Here is a 23,182-nt window from a genome sequence, read left to right as displayed (position 1 = left end):
CCTAATGAAACTTCAAAGCTTTTGCACAGCAAAGGAAACCATAAACAAGACCAAAAGACAACCCTCAGAATGGGAGAAAATATTTGCAAATGAAGCAACTGACAGAGGATTAATCTCCAAAATTTATAAACAGCTCATGCAGCTCAATAGCAAAAAAACAAACAACCCAATCCAAAAATGGGCAGAAGACTTAAATAGGCATTTCTCCAAAGAAGATATACAGACTGCCAACAAACACATGAAAGAATGCTCAACATCATTAATCATTAGAGAAATGCAAATCAAAACTACAATGAGATATCATCTCACACCAGTCAGAATGGCCATCATCAAGAAATCTAGAAACAATAAATGCTGGAGAGGGTGTGGAGAAAAGGGAACACTCTTGCACTGCTGGTGGGAATGTGAATTGGTACAGCCACTATGGAGAACAGTATGGCGGTTCCTTAAAAAACTAAAAATAGAACTACCATATGACCCAGCAATCCCACTACTAGGCATATACCCTGAGAAAACCATAATTCAAAAAGAGACATGTACCAAAATGTTCATTGCAGCTCTATTCACAATAGCCCGGAGCTGGAAACAACCTAAGTGTCCATCATCGGATGAATGGATAAAGAAGATGTGGCACATATATACAATGGAATATTACTCAGCCATAAAAAGAAACGAAACTGAGCTATTTGTAATGAGGTGGATAGACCTAGAGTCTGTCATACAGAGTGAAGTAAGTCAGAAAGAGAAAGACAAATACCGTATGCTAACACATATATATGGAATTTAAAAAAAAAAAAATGTCATGAAGAACCTAGGGGTAAAACGGGAATAAAGACACAGACCTACTAGAGAATGGACTTGAGGATATGGGGAAGGGGAAGGGTAAGCTGTGACAAAGGGAAAGAGAGGCATGGACATATATACACTACCAAACGTAAGGTAGATAGATAGTGGGAAGCAGCCGCAGAGCACAGGGAGATCAGCTCGGTGCTTTGTGACCGCCTGGAGGGGTGGGATGGGGAGGGTGGGAGGGAGGGAGATGCATGAGGGAGGGGATGTGGGAACAGATGTATATGTATGACTGATTCACTTTGTTATAAAGCAGAAACTAATAAAAAAATAATAATAATAAAAAAATTCATTTGTAGAAGAAGAAGGTATGAAAATCTGTATGCAAAGCTATTAGGGACCAAGATTTAGAGATAATTTATGGGTCACAGGTAAATTTTTAAATTTAAAAAACTGTGATGATTCTTTAGTTGTTTACATGTTTGTTTTGTTGATTACTTTTATCATAAACCTATTGTTGATAGTGCAAATAACTAAAAAGAGTTGAGTTCAAATTTTTTTCCAGTAAGACAGATATAGAGAACAAACAAGTGGTTACCAATGGGGAAAGGGAAGGGGGGAGTGGCAACATAGGGGTAGGACATTAACAGGTACAAACTATTATGTATAAAATAAGCTATAAGGATATAGTGTACAACAGAGAATACAGCCAATATTTTATAAAAACTATAAATGAGGTATAACTTTAAAAAATTGGGCATCACTATGTTGTATACCTGTAACTTATATAATATTGTACATCAACTATACTTTAATTAAAAAAAGAGAGTGCACTATAAAAAATTCTGTTTTCCAGTGAAACATTTTGTTTCGGATCTAAAGAACACTGTTTCCTTTTCTCTGTGTCAAAGAAAATAAATAAATAAATAAACAGCCTCTTTCCCAAACCTCCAAATTCCAGCAATTAGATGTGTGCTATTAAAAAAAAAGCAAACAGACGTTAGCAGCTATGGTGGCTGAGGACCATTTTCTGGTGGGCACTGTTAGACTTTATTGATGATCTCAGACACCTGTATTTCCTGAGACGCCTTGGGCTGCTTTTCTTACCTGAGGAGGCGGAGCTCTGCCAGCAGAGTGGGGTTTTGCTGTGCCTTCTCTGGAGTGGGCTGAGAAGCTTGTTCATGCTCTAGCCGCAGTCTCTGGATCTCCTGTAAGATTTCTCTTGGGAGAGAGGAGGAAGGTAAGAAACCCAGGTCAGTTAACTTCCAGGATGTCCAGGATCTAACATCTGAGTAGATCAGAGCCACCAGAACAAAGAAAGAAGGGGTCATCCTATGTGTTGGAGCAGAACCAACCCTCACTAACCGACTGTGTTTACGAGGTGTTGGCTGTAGCTAGTTGGGTTAGGGAACCATTGACTGAAACCTCCCGCCTTGGCCAGGTACGATGATAACTGATAACTGCTTGCCTGAGTTGTCTCACAACAGGAGGTTCTGATAAGGAACATGGTGCTGCCACTAAAAACTAACCAGGAGAATTTGGGAGGGGCCAAGACAGGGAGGAGACGACCAACCTCCCAGAATCCTTTGTGCTGGAATCCATCTTGGATGAGAGATGCGCGCACCACCAGGAAGGACCCTGGGTCAGACCAAATATGGGCCAAGCAAGATGATTGGCCAGAGACAACCCGGAAACTAACCCCATTACCATAAAACCTGAGACTGAGAGCCACGTGGCAGAGCAGTTCTGTGTTCCCTTACCCTGCTGCTCTCCCCCCGGGTGCCTGTTCGTTCCCAATAAACTCTTTGCTTTGTCAATATGTGTCTCCTTGGACAATTCATTTCTGAGTGTTAGACAAGAGCCCACTCTCCGGCCCTGGAACATTGTTGCCCCTTCCTGCAACAGTTGGGTGCTCTGGGTGAGGGGATACTGCCTTCACCTCCAGTACATCCAAACTAGGAAGACTCTGCAATATGTCATTGGAGCCTTCAAGCTGAGTGTTCTCCCCAGGACCTAGTACTCTCTCTAGTCAGTAATATAATGCTGTGGTTATGTGTTCAGCTTTGCAAAGCGCACTGCTTAAGAGACAAAAATGAATCGTCCTCTTATTTATGATCTCAGTCTGACACCATAAAGTACCTGCAGCTACCAAGTAAGAGATGCTTGGAAAAAATAAGGATAAATGGTGCTCATTTTGCAAAACTAAATAACCCCATTCTCTCACCAGGAATGAAATTCTTCTCACTGAATTTATCTGAGAAGCCCCCAGGTAGGCAAAATTCTTTCCCTTTTCCTTAATATTTTCAGCCTTAACAATGTATCTGAATAAGGGTAGCCTTATGAAGGAAAGTGCTTTTAAAAGGATTCACTGTAATTGAGTCTGTGACATAAGAGTGCTATTGGTGTGACCTCTGTCAGGGGTGAGACATGTCAGTCTATTATTGATGTTGGGGCCTGGGCTGCCCTGCATTGGGGTGAACATTAGGCCAGCCATAAGGGATGGGTGACCGATGTAAGACAAATGATCCCTAAGTGAGTTAGAAGCTATTAAGCAAGGTTAGAAGTCACAGGTTCTTGGGGGAGGGGTAAGTCTCCCATCCAGCAAAATGCAGAAGAGCCCATAAGACAGAACGAAGCACTAAGAATGGAAGGTGAACTTGGTGAGCAAGGGGGATGGGTGGCTTTCCATCTGAGAGGCTGATTTACAACCTCCTGCTTCACAAACATGCCAGAATCAAGTGACTCATACCAGTGAGTCACTACACCTCTCATGGGTATGGTGAGGAGCTTGGACCATAATTCAGTGGCTCTCAACTTTTTTTTTGTCCCCCTTGGTGTTCTATAGTGGAAAATTTTCTTTAAAAGAAATCTTCCATGGAAACCCAACATGTCACACAGTTAAGAAGGAACTTCTCTGGTTAAAGAAAGGGGGTGCCCTGGGCTACTAGCTCTTCTTCCTCTTCACACACCCCTACAGGGCCCCCGAACTCCCAGAGAGCTCAGCCTGAAAATCAGTGAACTGAGATTTCCAAGATCTTGAGGACTAACATCCTGACATTCTGTGACTTCCACTAGTTCTCCTTGTTGGTTCTCAGGACAGAACCATGACACAGCCATTTAGCCCAAGGAAGAAAAAGAGAGAAGCAGCTCTGATCAGATGAGAAGAAAGGTAAGATAGGTAAGGAGCATGAAGTGCTTAGACTACACCCAGGGACTGTGCTGTCTTCTTTAGTCGTATTTAATCCTCATAACAGTTCTGTTGTATATAGACTAGTATAGTACCAATAGTTCTATTGGTACTGCTATTATCTGTTTTATGAATGAGGGAATCTAGCACATACCAGTTAAAAGTCTTGCCCAATTTCAATACGTAGGTGGCACCAGTCATTTGAATTCAGGCGGGTTTGCCCCAAAGCCCATATGTGTTCGACTCCCTCAGTCTTTGGTACTTGCTTGGACAGGTCTAGCCTAGGCAGGCTGTGACTTCCACAATGTAATCTGAAGAGTTCAGCTACTCCTAATGGCTCTAACTGGCTCCTCTAAGGATGCTCTAAGAAAGCATTATCTTCTAAAGATCATTTCTGAAATGTCTAAATGACTACCTAGGGTAGTCATGGAGTAAAGTGAGGAATTCTATCCCTCCTTGAAGCCCAGAGATCTGATTATTGGGTTAACTGTCACTTTGGAGACCATGGGATCCCTGGGTGAATTTCTGTGGTGCAGGAACTGTGACCTGGATAAGCTTCTGGGATGTGGTTCTGGGGTCTTTGGAAGGCATGAGGCCGTTGGCTTACAGAGATGAGCTCAGGATGAACTAGATGCTCTTCAGGCACGGGGTGGGGAAAGAACTCAGGGAAAGGATGAAGCTCTCTTTCTGCCATCTCTTCTCATTTCCATTCTTTTATTCCCTCTCATCTTAAAAACATGTATTCAGCGATTGCAATCCCCAAATGCCCTAGAAACAGGCAGTAAGAGTGGTAGCATGGTACAGCCAGCACATTCATGGGGTCTCTTGCTGATTCTGGAATCCCACATGGAGGTAGATATCTCCGGGGTATTTCCTTAAAGGAAGTCCCGATTTCCCCTCAAGTGTGCTATCCCCATGCTGAGTGGAAGCAGAGAATCGGAAGGGAAAACAAAGTGCTTTGGAGAGGTGGGAGAGTAGATTAAAACTGCAACCAAGATATTTGTGGGCTTTTAAATTTTCACTTCAGTCTTTTTTTCTTTCTAAGAATATGAAAATGTGCCAAGTGAGTTTGTATCTTCCTTTTAATTTTTTTTCTATAGAATTTTAAAGAATAGCATGACCATTTATCCAAAAAATTTCAGGTCAAACTCTACAGGCATGCAACAATGATCACAACCTCCTCCTTTACCGGTCTGATCTCAGAAGGGACATCAGTGTTTAAAGATGAGATTAAGTATTAAGACAGCTTGGTGTTGTTCTAAGAAACACAGAATGTACAAGTTGTTCTTATATGAGGCTTACTCATCATTGAGTTTGAGATCTGACTCAGATATTTATTACTTTCTCACTCAGTATATATTGACTGAGTTTCTACACTGTTACAATGTACCAGGCATGGTTCTGGAACTCAGCAGCCATTTGTCATGGCCTCTGTTTTCAAAGAAGTTCCATATCAGTCAGGGAAGACAGACAATAAAAAGGAAACAAACACTTAAATGCAACTTTTTTTCAGAGAGAGATGTCATACACACACACACACACACACACACACACTCACACTCACACGCACACACACACGGATGTAACAGAGAGTGGTTCCTGGAATAGGAGGTAGTGGGAGAGATCAGAGAGGTGATCTTTTAGGAGGTGGCATTTGAACTGAGATCTGAGTGATGGGAAGGAGCCATCTCTGCAGAGACCCCGAGGAAGAGCTTTCTAAGCTGCGAAAACAACCAATACTTTAAAGGCTGTAAAGAAAGAAAGAAGCAGGAGTGTAATGAGCCAGGCGGGCTGTGGCTGGCAAGAGAGGCTGGAATCAGGTCAGGTAGGACCTGCAGACTGTGGTGAGAGCAGGTCACCAAAGTGGGTGGAAAATCATCAGCGGGTTCTGAACAAGAAAGAACATGATATGAAATGACAGGCTGGATTGAGTGGTAATGGAGGACATGAGGTGCACGGTTTTTGGGAACTGCCACAGGACCAGACTGTGAATCAATCTGTGCTGAATAAAGAGACAACCTACTGATGTGGATGTGGGTGTGGAAATGTTTGGCTTGAACAACTGGGTGGTCACTCCAGATGCCTCTTTAGCTGGGGATCCTCACAGGACCCCTCTGTGGCGAGCCTTCTGCTTGTCTCTGGGTGGCTGAGATACTTTCTTCCTAGCACCCAGGAGCGCCCTTCTGCCTTAGACAGCTCCTTAACAAAAATAAGTGTGTCAGAAAAAGGGAAATGAGACTGTCTAGGGAGACTACGTTAATTGCATCGACATCTCAGAAATAATATATATATATATATATATAAAATTATTTTTTCCCTCATGAAGTCTCTGATGATCTAAAATTTAAAGATTAGCTTTTCAGAAGCCAGCATCATTGACTCTAGATGTCTTCCCTTATATTTATATGCCTACAGGGTGAAAAAACCTGGATATTTAAAAGCATGACTATAGGTTATTAATGAATGCGTACTTTGATTGAAAAAGCCAGTATGTCCCCAAAGCCTTACCTGTTCTTGTTTTCTAGTTCTGCGATCAGCTGCCTTTGTTGCTTATTTGCATCAATGGTGAAGGAGATGTCAGGGGCACTCCTCTGCTGTGCTGGCTGCTGGAAAATATGTGGTTTATACTATTTAGTACTGGGTAGGGGAACCGACCTGTGTTTGAAAGACTGGAGTCGTGAGATATGCACAAGAAAGAAAAAACTATTTCTATCAAAACAAAAAAAGCAAACACGTAAAATTAAATGGCCATTCCTCTCCTAAGGACCAGCTTTTTTGGGGATCTGGAGCACATCTATGCAGTGGAAAGCAGAATAGAATCCTTTGGCAGGCAAATATACAAAACATGGGAAAAATTGGTTTTTAGCTTTCTGACTTGAAGTCTTTGGGGAACTAGTTCATTCTTGCCATGCTGTTCCCATCGCAAATATTCTTTCAGTAAAGGTGGGGTTAAAAAACTATATCACTGCTGAAGTATCTCTTTCTCTAGAGTTACTGTTTAACCACTGTAATATACAATTAAAAATTGTAAGATGCATGAGGGAAGGGATGTGGGAACAGATATATATGTATGACTGATTCACTTTGTTATAAAGCAGAAACTAATAAAAAAAAAATTGTATAGTTTTAAAGTCATAGTTAATATGACTTTCTTTTCTTCTTTTGGTCAACATACTTTTAGCATTTCTTTATTCATATATGTAATTTTACACTGATGGATTGCAAACAGCTTTAACAACTGGTGTATACGCAGTTATAACTTTCCCCATTCTTTTATTTTTTTAAAATAAAGTTATTTATTTATTTATTTATTTATTTATTTATTTATGCCTGCGTTGGGTCATCATTGCTGCACTTGGCCTTTCCCTCGTTGAGGTAAGCAGGCTAGTCTTCGTTGCAGTGTGTGGGTTTCTCATTGCGGTGGCTTCTCTTGTTGCGGAGCATGGGCTCTAGGCACTCGAGCTTCAGTAGTTGTGGCATGTGGGCTCTAGAGCACAGGCTCAGTAGTTGTGGTACACGGGCTTTGTTGCTCCACGGCATGTGGGATCTTCCTGGATCAGGGCTCGAACCTGTGTCCCCTCCATTGGCAGGTGGGTTCTTAACCACTGCGCTACCAGGGAAGTCCCTCTCCATTCTTACATAATCACATATATATAAGAATATGATTATATAAGAATATATATGTATATATACCTCATATACCATATTTATATATGTATTTATGTGTATGTGTATTTAGTCAAGGGCTTATTTGATATTGTTTTGTAAAAGCAGGGTCAGATTATGTAGACTTCCCTGTGCCTTACTTTCTTTGCTCTACTGTACATTATAGAAATTCCTCAATGTCAGTCTTTATTGCTTTTAAAACAAATTTTAAAAAATTACAACTAATCTTTCTACCAAAGAATGCCAAGCTTTAAAAAATAACACCCATTGCCTAAGTCCAAAGACATGGTGAAACTCAGCCTGATTTTTCATTTCTAGAAAACTAACCATAGGGAAAGGTTTAAACTTGGTAAAGGTCTGGCTTTCATAAAGCTTTTCTATCATTTTTAATTAGCATTTCTTTTAACAAAGAAACGATTTGTGTTGCTAATGAAGAAGTGTGAGGTCCTATATTTTATATCCTAAATGGTCTTCTATAGCTAAGTCTGGCATATGGGAACTTTGACATGTGATGCAGAGTTTTCTTTTCATTTTATGACATAATTTTCTCTTTCTTGCTATATTGAGAAAAGTTGAAACAACTTTTGATATATATTTCTTGATATACTGATAAAAGTAGAAACTTATCTGAGCCAGTTGTGGATTTGAATCATTGCTTGTTCTTTATATTAATTGATTAGGAATTATCCAGAGAAATTGGGTATTGGTCTGGTACAGCACTATTGTAACAGGAATACCTCGAGCTCTGATTCATGCTAGACCAGAATGATAGCTGGAAAGGGAAAATGGAAGCAGTGGAAGGCCAGATCGTTTTTAGGTCTTGCAGACGGCACAGTAGCAACTACTCAGCTCTGCTGTTGTGGCATCAGCTATTAGGGTAACAATCAACGTGACATCCTCTCGTTCAGAGTACTTACAGACGAAGTGGACTCTGCTGCCAGTCTTGCCGCGTATCTGGCGATCAGCCGGTGCTCTTCATCAAGCCGGGTGGAGCTCTCAAGCATACTATTGAGAACAGAGCAAGAAGGAGTCAGTCAGGCAACTGAGAAAGATGGAAATATTCATACTACTGCCTGGAGTGGGTTGGCTATTTCAATTTTTCAGTGCAAAAAATTTGAGAGCTATACAAAATCCTGTTAGGTTAATGACATCAGACTTGGATTCATGATATGATCTAATATGTGGCCAGAAAGGTCCTTAATAAATCCTACCTTACAAAGAAATCTCCAAAGAGGAATGACTTTTCTGATCAACATGTCTGATGAAAGAATACTTTCTCTTTAATTTAGTTGTATTGTCTTTAACAACTTAATTTCCTTATGACAAAGTAATACATGTCTGAAACCAACATGTTAGACAATATGAAAGCAAGAAGGAAGAAGAAACAAATTGTGGTCAGCCTCCAGTGATCCCCCACTCCTGTGTGTAATCCTCTTCATTTATTGTAGTATGGCTGGACTTAACAGACTTAATTCTAATGAATAGAATGCGGCAGAAGTAATGGAAGGTAACTTCCAAGATTAGGTTATAAAAAGACCCTGGCTTCTGTCTTGGGCATGTTTTCTCTCTCTCGAGCCCTTCTGGATTGCTTGCCCTGTGGGAAGCTGGATGCCATGTCACAGGCGGCTCTGTGGAAAGGCCCATGTGAGGAGGAACTGAAGCCAGCCAGTAACCATGTGACTGGATCCCCTTCGGTAGAGCCTTTAGATGAGATCACAGCCCACCCACAGCTTGATTACAACCTCGAGAACGTCCTGAGCCAAACATGATTCCTCACCCACAGTGTTTGTTGTTTTAAGCTGCTGAGCTTTTGGCTAATTTGTTATGCAGCAATACATAATGAATGTAATTCTCATCTACAATACTACTACCCAGGTAACTTGCCATTTTATATTTACTTCCAGAGAAGTAGAATTATGGTAGTGGCTTCTAATGGCATGAGTGGGAATCATTTACTGTCTCCTATAAATTTATAAAAATTCTTCCTATTAGAATAAGAATAATCTGACCCCTTAAAAAACTAATGCAAATAGAAGCATTTTCAACTCTCCTAGAGAGTTGATATTTCAGAAAGCCCTTCACGCAAGACTAAGTTTTGGGTGCCACTAAAAAAAAAATTCTGTGAAACATACCAGTAACGCTAATCCTGTTAATAGACTAGTTGGTCATAGTTTAGTTTATCAGTTATTATGATGAGTATCAGGCCAGGATCAAGATTAGAAACCAGTTCCTCTCAATCCCCAAATATACTTATATTCTCCTCCACTGGCTTATATTTAAGCCTGCTCCTTAAAGAAAAAAATCAATACTCATGGTTATACATTAAAAATGACACACTTCTATGCCAATGTTAAAGTTGTAAAAATTATCCACTGAAAGACTTGGATCCACATAAAGTAATATACATTTATATTATTTATTTGTACACTTACATAAAAAGTAAACATGCAACATAGTCTTTCAATCTTTGTTCTAAAGTGAGAAGATGAATGAAAATCATCATGCACTTTCAGCATATTAGCTATGTCACTTCCAAGTAGCTCTTCTCTGCTTGGTGGAATCCGTTACTGTAACATTTTTTTCTGGTCATTTGGAAGATATTCCTGTTTCCCTTATCTATGCGCTAGTCTATATTCCTCACATATGTAAACTGTACCTGTTCTTATCCTGAATTCTTCCACTAGATTTAGCCTTTTTCTCTAAGTTACCGTATCCTACCTAGAATATTCCTGAATTTCTCCATTTACCAAGTCACTTCTTCATCCTCAGAAAAAGTCTTCACTTTCCTGCTGCCTAAATGAGACAATGCATGTAAAAAATGTCAAGCTGGTATGATGCCTAGAACACATTAAATGCTCAAAAATATTAGGTAATACAATTTTATTATTGTTTTGCCTCTTGAGTAACCGATTCGGATTCATTAATGATTCTTGGCTCCTTTAAAATGTCATCTACAATCCAACAGCTATCTAGAGCAGGGCTTCTCAAACTTTAGTGTGTATACATATCACGTAGGGATCTTGTGAAAATGCAGTCTCTGATTCTGGAGTGGGGGGGGTGGGGTAGGATGGGACCCCAGAATCTGCATTTCCAACAAGCTCTCAAGATACGTTGGCATTGCTGGTCCAAGGACAACACTTTGAGTAGCAAGGATCTAGAAGATCTTGAAAATAAAATGGAAAATTAAACACATGAAATGAACCCCAAATGTAAGCCATATAAAAGACATCATTTTTCATATCCATATAGCATTGTGATATTTTCACACAAATTCCCTTAAAACAGATATTCTAGGATTCAGGGCTCACCTATGTGTAGTATTAATCCCAGTGGATTGAGATTTCAACCAGCATAAAAATTTAAAGTTGGAGTAAGAAACTACTTTTACTAGCAAAAGGCCGAATTAGTTCTGGACAATGGATGCTTTAAAACAGATGTTTAAAGCAGATGTGTTGGGACTTCCCTGGTGGTGCAGTGGTTAAGAATCCGCTTGCCAATGCAGGGGACATGGGTTTGAGCCCTGGTTCCGGAAGATCCCACATGCCGCAGAACAACTAAGCCCGTGCGCCACAACTACTGAGCCTGCGCTCTAGAGCCTGTGAGCCACAACTACTGAGCCTGCACACCTAGAGCCTGTGCTCCACAATGAGAAGCCACTGCAATGAGAAGGCCGCACACTGCAACGAAGAGTAGCCCCTGCTCACTGCAACTAGAGAAAGCCCGGGCACAGCAACGAAGACCCAACGCAGCCAAAAATAAATAAATAAATAAAAAGAAAAGCAGATGTGTTATAAAATACGTCTGCCTTCTGCAGTGGTTAAAAATAATAACTGAATTTCTTGTTACAGCTTCAATGAGAAAGTGAAAGTTTACGCTGTCCTTACTTTAAACATAAAACCACCCAAAAAAGAAACAATTTAATTTGATTTTAACACATTGGTCATTTTCTGGCTGGTGTATTAGAGACCATACGCCTAACTCAACACAGCTTGTGCAGACAACAAGGCCCAAAGCTCCAAGCCCAGGACGATGATCTGTTTGAATGCCTGAAAGTGACTTTGTCAAAAACATTTGTGAGTGGTTTGATAAATAAATAATAAAAAAACCTTGATAAAAAACCTCATGATAAAAGTGCCTTTTATCATGAATGACCAGCAAGTATAAATAATATGAAGGTTATATAAAAACAAAAGCCTCCTGGAAATGTAAGAAGGGAAGTTATGGGGTTTCATCTAGTAAGCTATAACTCATACTTCCCCTGCCTCTCCTTCCTCCAGCACCGAGTGAATGAGGGGTGGAGTGATGTATTGCCCTTTTGTGCACACAAACGATTTATAACTCCACATGTGCCATTTCAGTACGTTCGCATTATACAAGGGTGAATGAGGTGTTCCCCTAATAAATTCCATTATTTCAAGACTTCAATTACAAATAGTCGAAAATGAATGGCCAATAATTCCCTAAATCATTAAAGAAATACCAATTCCAACATTGTCTCCATCCCTGCCTATTCATTTCCAGACTTTATAATCAGTAATCTTACTACAAGACCATGATGAATTTAAAAGGGTCTGCTGTGTAGACTGCATTTCAGAATAGGGAAATCTATTACATTGAAAGCTCTCCACTTTCTGCCTTAAATACATGGCCAGCGTCTGTTGCTAGTGATTTCAAAATGGCATCTAGGGAACTCAAGTGGCCCCAGCTGAGCTAGGGCTTCCTAAATTGTGATTTAGCAGGGATTTCTGGGAACTCAAGGTTTGTTCACGTTTCTCTGGTTTCTCTGCAGGCCTGGTTCCCTGGCAGTCCAGGGGTTAGGACTCCGTGCTCTTACTGCCGAGGGGTGGGGTTCAATCCCTGGTTGGGGAACTAAAATCCTACAAGCTGCGTGGCCAAAAAAAAAAAAAAAATCAGAATAAATGTAAAAAAAAATGTATTTGTTTACACTGGAGTCATGAAGAGATTCACCTATGTTTAAAAAAACACAAAAAAACAAAAAAATACACAAATAATAATGTGATCTAAAGGGCACCAGAAATACTTCTTCATTTTTCCTTCATATTTTTTCCATTTGTCTGAATGGTGACAGGAACTTTAGAGATTACTTTTTAAGGTCATTAAGTGTCACTACTCTTTTATTAAAATGCAAATAGCTATTAGGAGGATTACTGCCTGAGAAGGCATTATTAGTTATTATTTAAGTGGAGGATGACTTTCTCAGGGTATGTCCTGTCTTTCACAGTTGGTTGAGAGCAAAATGCCATAGGAATCTTCATGGATAATAATAATAATAAAACAACTTACCATAACAATGGCTTCTCTATAGAGGTGCCTTCAAACTCCTTTATCAACACCCTGACTTTGATAACCCACTATGTTACAATCGTCCACCAAGGCCATGCCTTCTACCTCTACAAATTCACAAATTCCTCCATTTCCTTCCATTCCAGCTGTCACCAATGTGGCCCAGGCCACCATCATCTCATCCTGAATGAGTGTAAAGTCCTCTCAATAGGTCACTCTGATTTGAGAGTTATTCTTTCCTCCAATTCATTTCCTGTCCTCAAGTCATCGATCTTTTAAAAGTGAAGTTGGCTGTAACATTCTTATGCATAAAATTCTTAATAGGTTCTCATTTTTCAAATTCCTAAATAAGACTTATAAGGTCCTGCATAGTCTAGCTCCATCCTTTACCCCCGTGGCCTTAACACACTTAATTTCCTCAAATGAACCATATTCTCTCTGTCCTGAATGGTCTCTCTGTATCCTCCACCCACGTCTGCTTGGCTAATTCCTCTTCATTCTGGTATTGGCTTTGGCTTCCATTTCCTGCCCTCATGTCCGACCTCCAAATTCAGGTCCATTGCTCCTTATATATTCTATAGCCCTCTGCACTTTGCTGCCCTTGCTATAGCTGTTATCTCTTTGCTTTTTTTTTTTTAATTGGGGTATAGTTGCTTTACAATGTTGTGTTAGTTTCTGCTGTACAACAAAATGAATCAGCTATATGTATACATATATAGCCTCCCTCTTGGACCTCTCCCCCCACCAATTCCCTCCCATCTAGGTCACCACAGAGCACCGAGCTGAGCTCCCTGTGCTATACAGCAGGTTCCCACTAGCTTTCTATTTTACACATGGCAGTGTATATATGTCAATCCTAATCTCCCAATTCATCCCACCTCCCCTTCCCCCCATGTCCACAAGTCCATTCTCTATGTCTGCATCTCTATTGCTAAAAAAAAAAAAAAAAAAAAAGCAAGACTACTTTATAAATGATGTTGCATTCTTCTCCTTGCATTTTAATTGCCCTTTTCACTTGTCTTTATCCTTCACGAAACTGTAACTTCTTTGAGGACAGAATGGTTCAATCTCTTCACCCTTGGAACTTGAGTGTTTCGCACAGTGCTTAGAACATAGCAGGAACTACCCAAGAATAAGTTGGACAAAAGAACAAATAAAGGTTGGCTCACTTCTGACATTCTTCAGAAGGTTTACATTTTTAGGATTCTAAGGAAATGTTTTTCTCAGAAGTCTAGTTCTATAACTGAAGGTTCTAAACATTTTACAGAAGAAAAGGAGTAGTGTTAATAAGGAAGTGAAAACTCATAAAAGAAGATACTTTTCAATATGTGTGGATAATAATTTTTTTCCTTTCTGCAGCTTGCAATAAACTTATACTTTTCAAAATCACAAAATTTACTGAAAAGAGTCAGTCAAATCTTAGCCTACACATTAAAAATATTAAAGGCATACAATTCAGTGGATTCAGTGTAGAAGCATGCTATGGACTGAATTGTCTCTCCTCACATTCACGTGTTAAAGCCCTAATCCCCAGTGCCTTAGAATGTGTCTGTGTTTGGAGATGGGAATTTAAAGAGGTAATTAAGGTTAAATGAGGTCATAAGGGTGGGGGCCTAATCCAATATGACTGGTGTCCTTATAGAAGAGGAAGAGACACCAAGGATGTATGTGCATAGAGAAAAGGTCATGTGAGGACGTAGCAAGAAGGCAGCCATCTGCAGGCCAAGGAGAGAGGCCTCAGCAGAAGCAGCCCTGCAGGCTCCATGGTCTTAGACTTCTAGCCTCCAGAACTGAGAAAATAAACTTCTGTTGTTCAAGCCATGCAGTCTGTTGTACTTTGTTACAGTAGCCATAGTGAACTGACACAAAGTGGAAAAGGTCAGAGAACATTAGAAAATTAAAAAAAAATTCTTTTGCCCAACATCACTTTTAGTTTTTTTTTTTTTGCCCCTTATTAGTTGCTTTTGTCACATCAGTGAATTGCTGCTTCTCGTCTTTATCCACATTTATCACTTCTACCTACGTCAAGTTTAATACTTTACTTTTTCACCTATTTTATACTCTTACACTAAATGTTCAATTTCAGGGCTAATTTATAATAGGTGATTTTTTTAATAGCAAAAAGTATTTTTCTAGTGAAAAAGATTTTCTGAGTACTCCAAACAATTTTGTTTAGGGTGAGAGGGAATTTTATATCTGTAGCACTATCAATATTCTCCAACGGCAATGGGCATTTATTGGGCACTTACTGTGTGCCAGGCACTGTGCTAGGTGCCAAAGAGATGGTGGTAAACAAGTCCAAGAAGGTCTGCCCCATAAGAGGAAGGTAGGAGTGAACCAACCAACCAAGGAACCAATGATAACAGTTATGACAAGAATGAAATAAATAGTATCCCATGATCAGACTAATATGGGAGACCTACCTGAGTAGGTAGGTGCCTTTAATCAGAGTCTGGAAACCAGAGAAGGAGCCAGTTCATGTATGTGTGGAAGGAAAGGGCAGGAGGAAAATGGGGAAGAATGTTCTAGACATAGGGGAAGAACTAGTATCATGGTCTTTGAGGCAGTTTTAGGAATTTTTTTTAGGAACTGATGAAGAGCTGATGTGACTAAATATTGGGGTTGAGTGGGAGAACCCCATGAGAGCTGGGGCTGGGAGAGGGGTAGGCGAGGGCTAGATCACACACAGGCTTGCAGCCCCGGTGATGGGTCTGGGCTGTGAACTAAGTGCCATAGGACTCTATTAAAGGAAGCAAGTGAGCAAGTAACAACTTAGACCTCATATGTGAAACCTGGAAATAGGCGTCAAAATGTCCCATTTCTTGTACTTGAGAAAAACATAAGCAGGACAGATATCAACCTAATTATATGAGATCAGGGGTCTAACAAAGTGACAGCAATCAATCATGACGTCAAAGTATAGACTGTACCCTTTCACTGTACTGCTTCCCTCCCTTATACAAGGGGCCTTTTCAGAGTTGAGAGAAATGTGCCAGAAGCTTCTGACTGGTAAGTATCAAGGCTTAAAATTATGGTTAGAGTTGGAAGTTCTGGGCTGGTTTGCAACCTCCTTTGGTCTGCCTGCCACCATCTGTCCTATAAACCACTAGCAAGCCTGGGCACCTGATAAGCTTTAGGAGAGGCCAGAAAAAGCCCTCACTGTATAACTCTGAGACCTCTCCTCCCCCAATGAAGAAGGTGCTTGAAAACCATTAAGGCTTTTAAAACTTCACTTAGGAATTAGGAAGACAGTAGGACTTCTCCCTTGCTCTACAGTTTATTTATTTGGCTTATCTGACATCAGAACCAGCAAGGGCACATAAGAATATCTTTAATTTCGCAGCAGACTATTTACAGATGAGTCAGTTTCCCATTGTGCTAAGCAGTTGATATAGGGGAAAAGGCCCCTACACTGAGTGAATTAGGAGCATATGTGAATACTCACAAAAACACACCTTTCAAGCAAGAACAACTATTAGATTCCTCTTTATAGACCATCTCATGGTGCACAGACAGGAAGGCCGAGGTATGAGGTGGAAAACAGATGAGACTCAATATCAGAAGACCTTGCTGGCAGGTGACCTTAGATAAGTCACTTAATGTCTTGTAACTGGCATTTTCTTATCAGTGAAATGGCAATAATAATATCCAAACCTACAGGGCTTTGACAAGCAGATTAAATAATGTGTGGGAAAGGGCTTTGTCATTTTTGAAGCACTTCATAAATGTAAAATTTATTATTCATATTCTGGCTGCTGTGATGAGGTCCAAGAGGCTGAAGAGAAAATTTTTGTCTTTTTGAAGCTTACAGCTAAAATGAGAAATCACAAGGCACAGAACTAAATACATAATTGGTAATTTATGAACAACCACTATTTCTATTACTAGTATGTGCTCAAAATATTTGTTAAAATGAAATACAAATAATACAATGGGATATGCAATTTCAGTAAATAGAGATGTGGTGGATGCAGTTGTGGAATGTCCCGAAGAGCTTTCTGGAGGGCATGCATTTATGTAGGTTTTATAAGATGCAGTGTATCACAGTGGTTATGACCTTGGGATCAGGTAGATAAAAGTTGAAATCCTGGCCCCACTGTGTAGTAGCTATGTGCCTGTGGGAGAGTCATGTAAACTCTCTAAACTGATACCTTTAATAATCGATAAAATGGGGATGAGAATATTTACCGGCTTATCTAAGGACCAGGGGAAATTATGTAAATAAAGTTTTAAACACAGTGCTTATCGTGAGGCAAATGCTTTAAAAAATGGTGGCTCTTGTGATTACTACCATTATAGATCTCATCACAGTTGAATGATGGTTAAGCATCAGAGCTATAATGATGATAAAGGAGGGGAGACATCATGGCATTGCTTACAGAATCCTGGCAGGTGTGGGGAATGGTTAGGATCTAATTAAACAGAAATGAAAGGGAAGGAACAAAATGAGAAAAGAGAAGTTGGAATTTTTTAAGGATTGAAAAAAGTGATGAGAATTATGGAGGGCAGTAGCTTTTAAAACCGAGTCAGCTTCATTGATCAGTCTTAAATTCTGCTTTGTTTTCAAAATACAAGTCACATCTATCTTTCATCAAGTCGATGTAAGGTGTCTCTACTGAGACAGTTTTATAGTCTTAAGTGACCATCAAGTCAATATGATTAACCACTTGAGGAGGGAAAAGGGCTGGGAGTGACAAACTCTGCGCTTTCCTCTTTGGAGATTTCTGTTACAACTTTAATTAAGAAAAGGTCAAAGAAGAGTGGATTTGGTTCCCCAATGCTATATGGTAGCTGAAACAATAGAACTAAATACTAAATTAACCCCCCCCCCAAATTCACTGGGAGTAAGATGAAAACCATCACTCCACTTGTAGTTTTGAGAGGCTGAGATGTAAGAAAGAAGATGAACTGTTCGATCTACAAGCTGGGAATATTTGAACAAAGAGATGGGCTTAGCTGAAGAGTGCATTTTTATCTCCTGAAAGAGTAGCATATAGTATAAAATTAAACCAGTACACTGGTTATATACATATATTTTAAAAAATTCAAATTAAGATAAATATTATTAAAACAAATAAATGTTCATCAGTGTATCACCTAAAGTCATCTCATGTACTAATATTGCAAAAAATAGTTCTAAGGCATCAAGGGAGGAAAGTTCTAGAAACAAAGAAGTGGTTAACAATACCAAGTGGTGAGGGCGATGAATGCCAGATGTTTGAGGGATGCTTTCTGTGACACAGTAGAAGAAAGGGGACCAATTTTAAAGGCAATTTAACCCATTGGCTTACTTAATAGTTATAACGGCAAAAAATCCATAGGCTCTCAGTTCAGAGAAAATGTATTAGGGTTATTAAGTAAAATCGAATATTTCTAAGGAACTGGTTTGCTAAACATATTTGTAAAACAGTTGTCTAAACTAGGGTGAAACATGATAATTATAGTTTGTGCATTTATTTTCATTCAAATTGAAAATGTATATTTATTATTAACTAACTTGAACCAATGGGAGGAATCTCCTATGTCACAACTAAAATGGAAAGGGAAAAACTCTAGGAATGCCTTTATTTTATTACATAAGGCTATCTGAATTCACACATTTAACACATTGGAAAGTAAGCTTTGAATATTGTGGGACTTGAAAGTAGGCTGTATCAGGATGGCTACCCTGAAACATTTGTAAGAGAAGAGTTGAAAGACAATTTCTCCCGCTGTTATCATTGCTGATGAAATGATTTCCATGGTATAATCCCATCCTATCAATTTTCCTCTTCTTCACTTCTATCTTAAGGGAATGCAGAACTGTTCTCCAAATCAGTAGAAACACACAAGTCCTTGGAATAAGACAAATTCCTGCATTACTGTCATGTAGTAATTTGACATGGCACATGTAACACAGAACTGACTGGTGGGACCCAGAGTCTTGCATCTCCCTAGATGCTAATATTTAGCACAGCACCTGCTTACACGAGTTGTCCCTTTAACTAAGATATAAACAAAAATGTGAATTCTATGGTACATTAATGGGCAGTGTCCAAAGTAATATCATAAGACATTTTAATTGGATCAGTTAAAAAAAATGCTTTAGTGACACCTCTGGCATCCAGTGACTTTGCCCTTTGCTGAGACTGCTTGTCAAGAGATCAGACTGTTCCCCTCTCGCAGGACAGTCAAGCAGCCAAACCTGCACTAACCATGATGGGCTGTTCCGGAGCATGTTGACATACAACCCGATGAGAACATGTTCATCAGCTAGCCTGTCTGCCACATTCAGACTGTACTGTATCCTGAAACAGGGCAGGAGGAAAGAAAGGGTGTTGTTAGGACAGGTGGACAGAAATAAGCAGGGCAGGTAGGAGTGAGTTTGTGGTAGAAAAGGCATCTAGAAAACCAAGCAAGTAAGGGAAAACTAAGCGATGTTCTATGAAAAAACACAAGCAAAATCCAAGCAATGAAATTCACAATGCCATTTCACTCTCTTTAAAAATAGATTTCCACTTAGGTCAAGTAACTTTTAAGAAAACAGAATTGCATTCTTCAAACCACTGAGGCCAAGAAATTCATTTGTACAGTAAATACACTGAAATAGGTTGCAAGCAAAGATTATCCTTTGGAAAATCAAACCTGAAGCTTAGTCATTTTAAAAAAAGAAAAGGAAATCAGGGAAAGTGAGTAACAACACAGATGTGTCTACTCAAAATAACTACTTGGTGCTGTTAATGGGGTTATAACAGAGCTGCTTTGACTAAATCAAAGATGGTCTTTCAAACACAAAGCATCTTTGACACAAGAAATCAGCATTTTTAGTTTAGTTAATTCAGGGTTCCAGCACACTCTGGCTTTAACTTACCCTTTGCCCTTCAGCAAAGCTGGAGCAGCCCTAGCCAGCAGTTTGCTCTGCTCGACTTCACTGTCCTTGGGAGGAGAGCTGGTTAATAAGATGGGAAAGCCAAGAAGAGCGTAAACTCGGCAATGCATTCAAGAATAGAAACTGGCAACAGAAACTCCCAAGACTACTTCCAAGCTCCATTTGGACAGCTCTTTCATTACTTTGAAATGTTCAAGATGTTTTCAGATTTCCACATAGTTGAACTAGGAGTAGCAACCTGGCCTGAGAACCACAATTACAATTACACAAGCCACTATGATCCCAGATTTGACCTCTGCTATTTGCTAAACAAATAGATTGCATATGCCCAGACACAATGACAATTCATTCAGCATTCATGACAGACTATCCTGTAAACAGTCCAATAGTTCACTAAGTCCTGCCAGCCTTCAGATCCCAAACAAGAAGCTTATTTCTCCAGCCTGCCCTCTATTCTACGACTTCCTGTGTTGAACAGAGAATTGAAAATTACCTAGAGATTGGTGTCATATTAAAAGTGTTTTGCTACTTTAGGCACAAGTCACCTGACCTTGGCTGTGAAGCTGTGAAGAAAACTTTCAGAGAAACAGAGAAATAAACCTTTGAGCCTTATAAACATATATTCATACTCCTTGTGTCTATAACTGGTGAAGAAGAGTCCAATCAATAGGGCAAATTCTTATCATTTTAGATTTATTAGGAAGAACACTCACTTTAATTGGCAATTTTAATGAAAAATTAAAAAGTTTAATGTAGTTTTATTAAAGGAAAATAGAAATATAAATAATAAAGTGTGGCCAAGCCAAAGGCACCCAAAATTTATATAATATAAATGAATTTATAACTATAATGAATAGGCATGTTCATTGGGAAAGATGATATTGATTCTTAGTATTATAACTGTACTTGTAATGTGCTTAAAGAGAGTTTGTTCTTTTGTAGGTTAAAAATTTGCCCTGCAACACTGGTGTACTTAAAACTATCCCTTTCTCCCTTCATGGAGAATACAAAAATTAAGTGTCTGACTTTGTTTGAATACCAAGTTTTTAATTACTTGCATTGAAATTATTAGATTTTTACCACAAACTTCCATAACTTTTCAAGAAGTTATAAATCTATATATATATAAGAATGGTTAATAAAGCAGTTAAAAATCTTAAAAACTTTAAAAGTTTTACTACAAAGTACCACTTTTTCAGACCACAAAGCACAAAATATAGCAACTTATAAATGAATATCACATTAGAATTATGCACAGTATAACTGGAATTCTTGTTTTATAATAGTATATACTACAAGATTCCTTAAATAGTGAGGCTTCTGGTAAATTTAAAATCAAATTTGATCTATAAAGAAAACATCTAGTATAGAGTAGGCATTAATGTTTGTTGAATATTATGACTTTACTCAGCTTTTCAGGAATGCACCCATTACTCAAAAAGTACAGCTGCACACAAACCAAATTGACTTTAAAAATGAAATTAATGTTCTAGGAGAATTTGCTTTCCTGATGAAGTTAATTTTTTTTTAAAGCATATTGATCTGCACCTTCAAAGACTGTGAAACCTGCCCATCACGAGCAAATAAGCATCTTAAGCCATTGGAGTTGATGTTTTCCCACCATCCCACCAAGACAGCATTCCAAACCTTGTCTCCTGAAGTACAGCTCATTATCCAGTAACTACGGTCTCACTGCTGCCCAATCACCTCCCCCAACTTTTTTTTTTGATAATACAAGATAGATCTACCCACTATAGAATTGATTTCAGATCCCTGTAAAACCACTCAAAACACTGTGTGAAATATTAAGAATTCTTCCCTCCAAATGAAACCATTTCTCTGCCTTGTTACATATGCTACTTTTCCCCTTGAATCCCAGAAATTATGTTATTTCTTTAAATCAAAGGCCTAATAATTATACAGTTACAACCTGTGATGATGAATGTGGCAAGAAGAAAAAAAAAGAAACACGGAGGATCAACCACGAGGATATGTTTGTTATAAGTTACTCTGGTGACGTCTTATGGGAGGAAGGTGATGTGTCAATAAAGCTGCAGACGTGTGTCCCATCACTTACTCCAGAGCACTGGCACTGGAGGAACACTGCTGACGTCAGCATGGTGCAGGGTTGGTAGCAGGAAGTGAGCAGTTGCCCAGATTTTCCTCTGGTGGCTCATTCTTTCTTTCCCTCCAATTCTCTGGGTCTTTCTCTCCTTCCTCTACGCCACTTGCCTGTCTCCCCTGCTCTTTCCAAGTCCCTTCTTTCCGCAAAGGGATGAGCAGATGTCTCCATATACACGTCTTGTCCTTTCATTGTCATTTTCTTTGCCTTGGCTCTTGCCAGTGCTGGTTCGAAGGCATCATTTAAATCCTTTCATGTTCCTTTCCTTTCCCATATGCATCCTTGGGAAAACCAGTTCTTGGAATATATGGGGATGATATTCTCTGCATTTATGAGTTTGTGGAAATAAACCATTTATCTCATTTTGCTAAAGCTGTTAGCATCTAGTGCCAAGAGCATTTCTGACTTTTGGTACTCAGTGTCCACATAGTTTCTGTACTACCTAGAACTAGCCTTGAATTCTCCTCCTAATCATTTATTTCTGGGAAGCAGAAAACATGACCATGTATAGAGGAAGCCAAGTGCAATGATGAAAACAAGAAAAAAAAAAGTACTCTTTCTAAATGAAATGGATCAAGAACTTAGAGAGCAGACCAGGAGGCAGGTTTCACTTAAAACTTGGGTCTATAAAGACTGTTCACATGAAGTATCTTCACCAGAATTTCTTCTGCAGCTCCCAAGGAGCTTGAAGAAGGGAAGCAAAGTGAAAAAAATTTTTTCCTGAGTTGTTGCAAAGGTAGTGACATCAGGTAATTTATGATAATTTCAAAGCAAGGTACCCTCACGATATTTTATAGAATAATTTGGATGTTTAAACTTTCATTTTGTAGCTCTGGCAGTTTGCTTGGAGAAGTTTGGTGATATTTCCAATTTGTTGTGGGCTTTGGGATCAGACAACACTGGAACCTAGGGCCTTATCAAGAAGTGATTGCTTCCAGCATGTCAGTGCGTCCAAACATGCCAATGGCTTTCCTGAAGCTCTAGCTCTGGAAACTTCTCCATCTTCTGCATGACCCGTCTTCAAATTTAACTGCATTCCTCCTTTTAACCTCGGAAACTGCTAACTACCTGGGGCTCCTCTTGACTGTGGGTGATAAATCTTTTCTAATCTGAGTGCCAAGGAGAAGCAATGCTACCATCCCTAAAATTGTGTGTATACACATCTCTTTTTCTTATTGTTGATATTTTCTTTTCACCAGGCCCTGCCAATGTATAAACACCTCCTTCAGCACACATATTTTCATTA

General features: G+C 39.3%; 1 protein-coding gene across 9 annotated transcripts in view; it reads right to left on the bottom strand.

The window, feature by feature from the left end:
- DTNA (dystrobrevin alpha) overlaps nucleotides 1–23,182 on the bottom strand; it is a gene marked incomplete at both ends in the record, with an annotated part of 142,077 nt that overhangs the window by 34,020 nt on the left and 84,875 nt on the right. For 5 of the 9 annotated variants that reach the window (XM_079718028.1, XM_079718030.1, XM_079718029.1 and 2 more), the window contains 5 exons: nucleotides 1,897–2,010; nucleotides 6,485–6,582; nucleotides 8,560–8,647; nucleotides 19,141–19,233; nucleotides 19,797–19,874. In XM_079718028.1, the coding sequence (XP_079574154.1) occupies nucleotides 1,897–2,010; nucleotides 6,485–6,582; nucleotides 8,560–8,647; nucleotides 19,141–19,233; nucleotides 19,797–19,874 (471 nt within the window). The remainder of the gene's footprint in view (nucleotides 1–1,896; nucleotides 2,011–6,484; nucleotides 6,583–8,559; nucleotides 8,648–19,140; nucleotides 19,234–19,796; nucleotides 19,875–23,182) is intronic. The other 4 variants (XM_079718032.1, XM_079718034.1, XM_079718035.1 and 1 more) reach the window with 3 other exon arrangements.

Source organism: Hyperoodon ampullatus, assembly GCF_949752795.1.
Source record: "Hyperoodon ampullatus genome assembly, chromosome: 13".
In the NCBI taxonomy this organism is placed as follows: domain Eukaryota; kingdom Metazoa; phylum Chordata; class Mammalia; order Artiodactyla; family Ziphiidae; genus Hyperoodon; species Hyperoodon ampullatus.
This window is presented reverse-complemented; position numbering and strand designations above follow the sequence as displayed.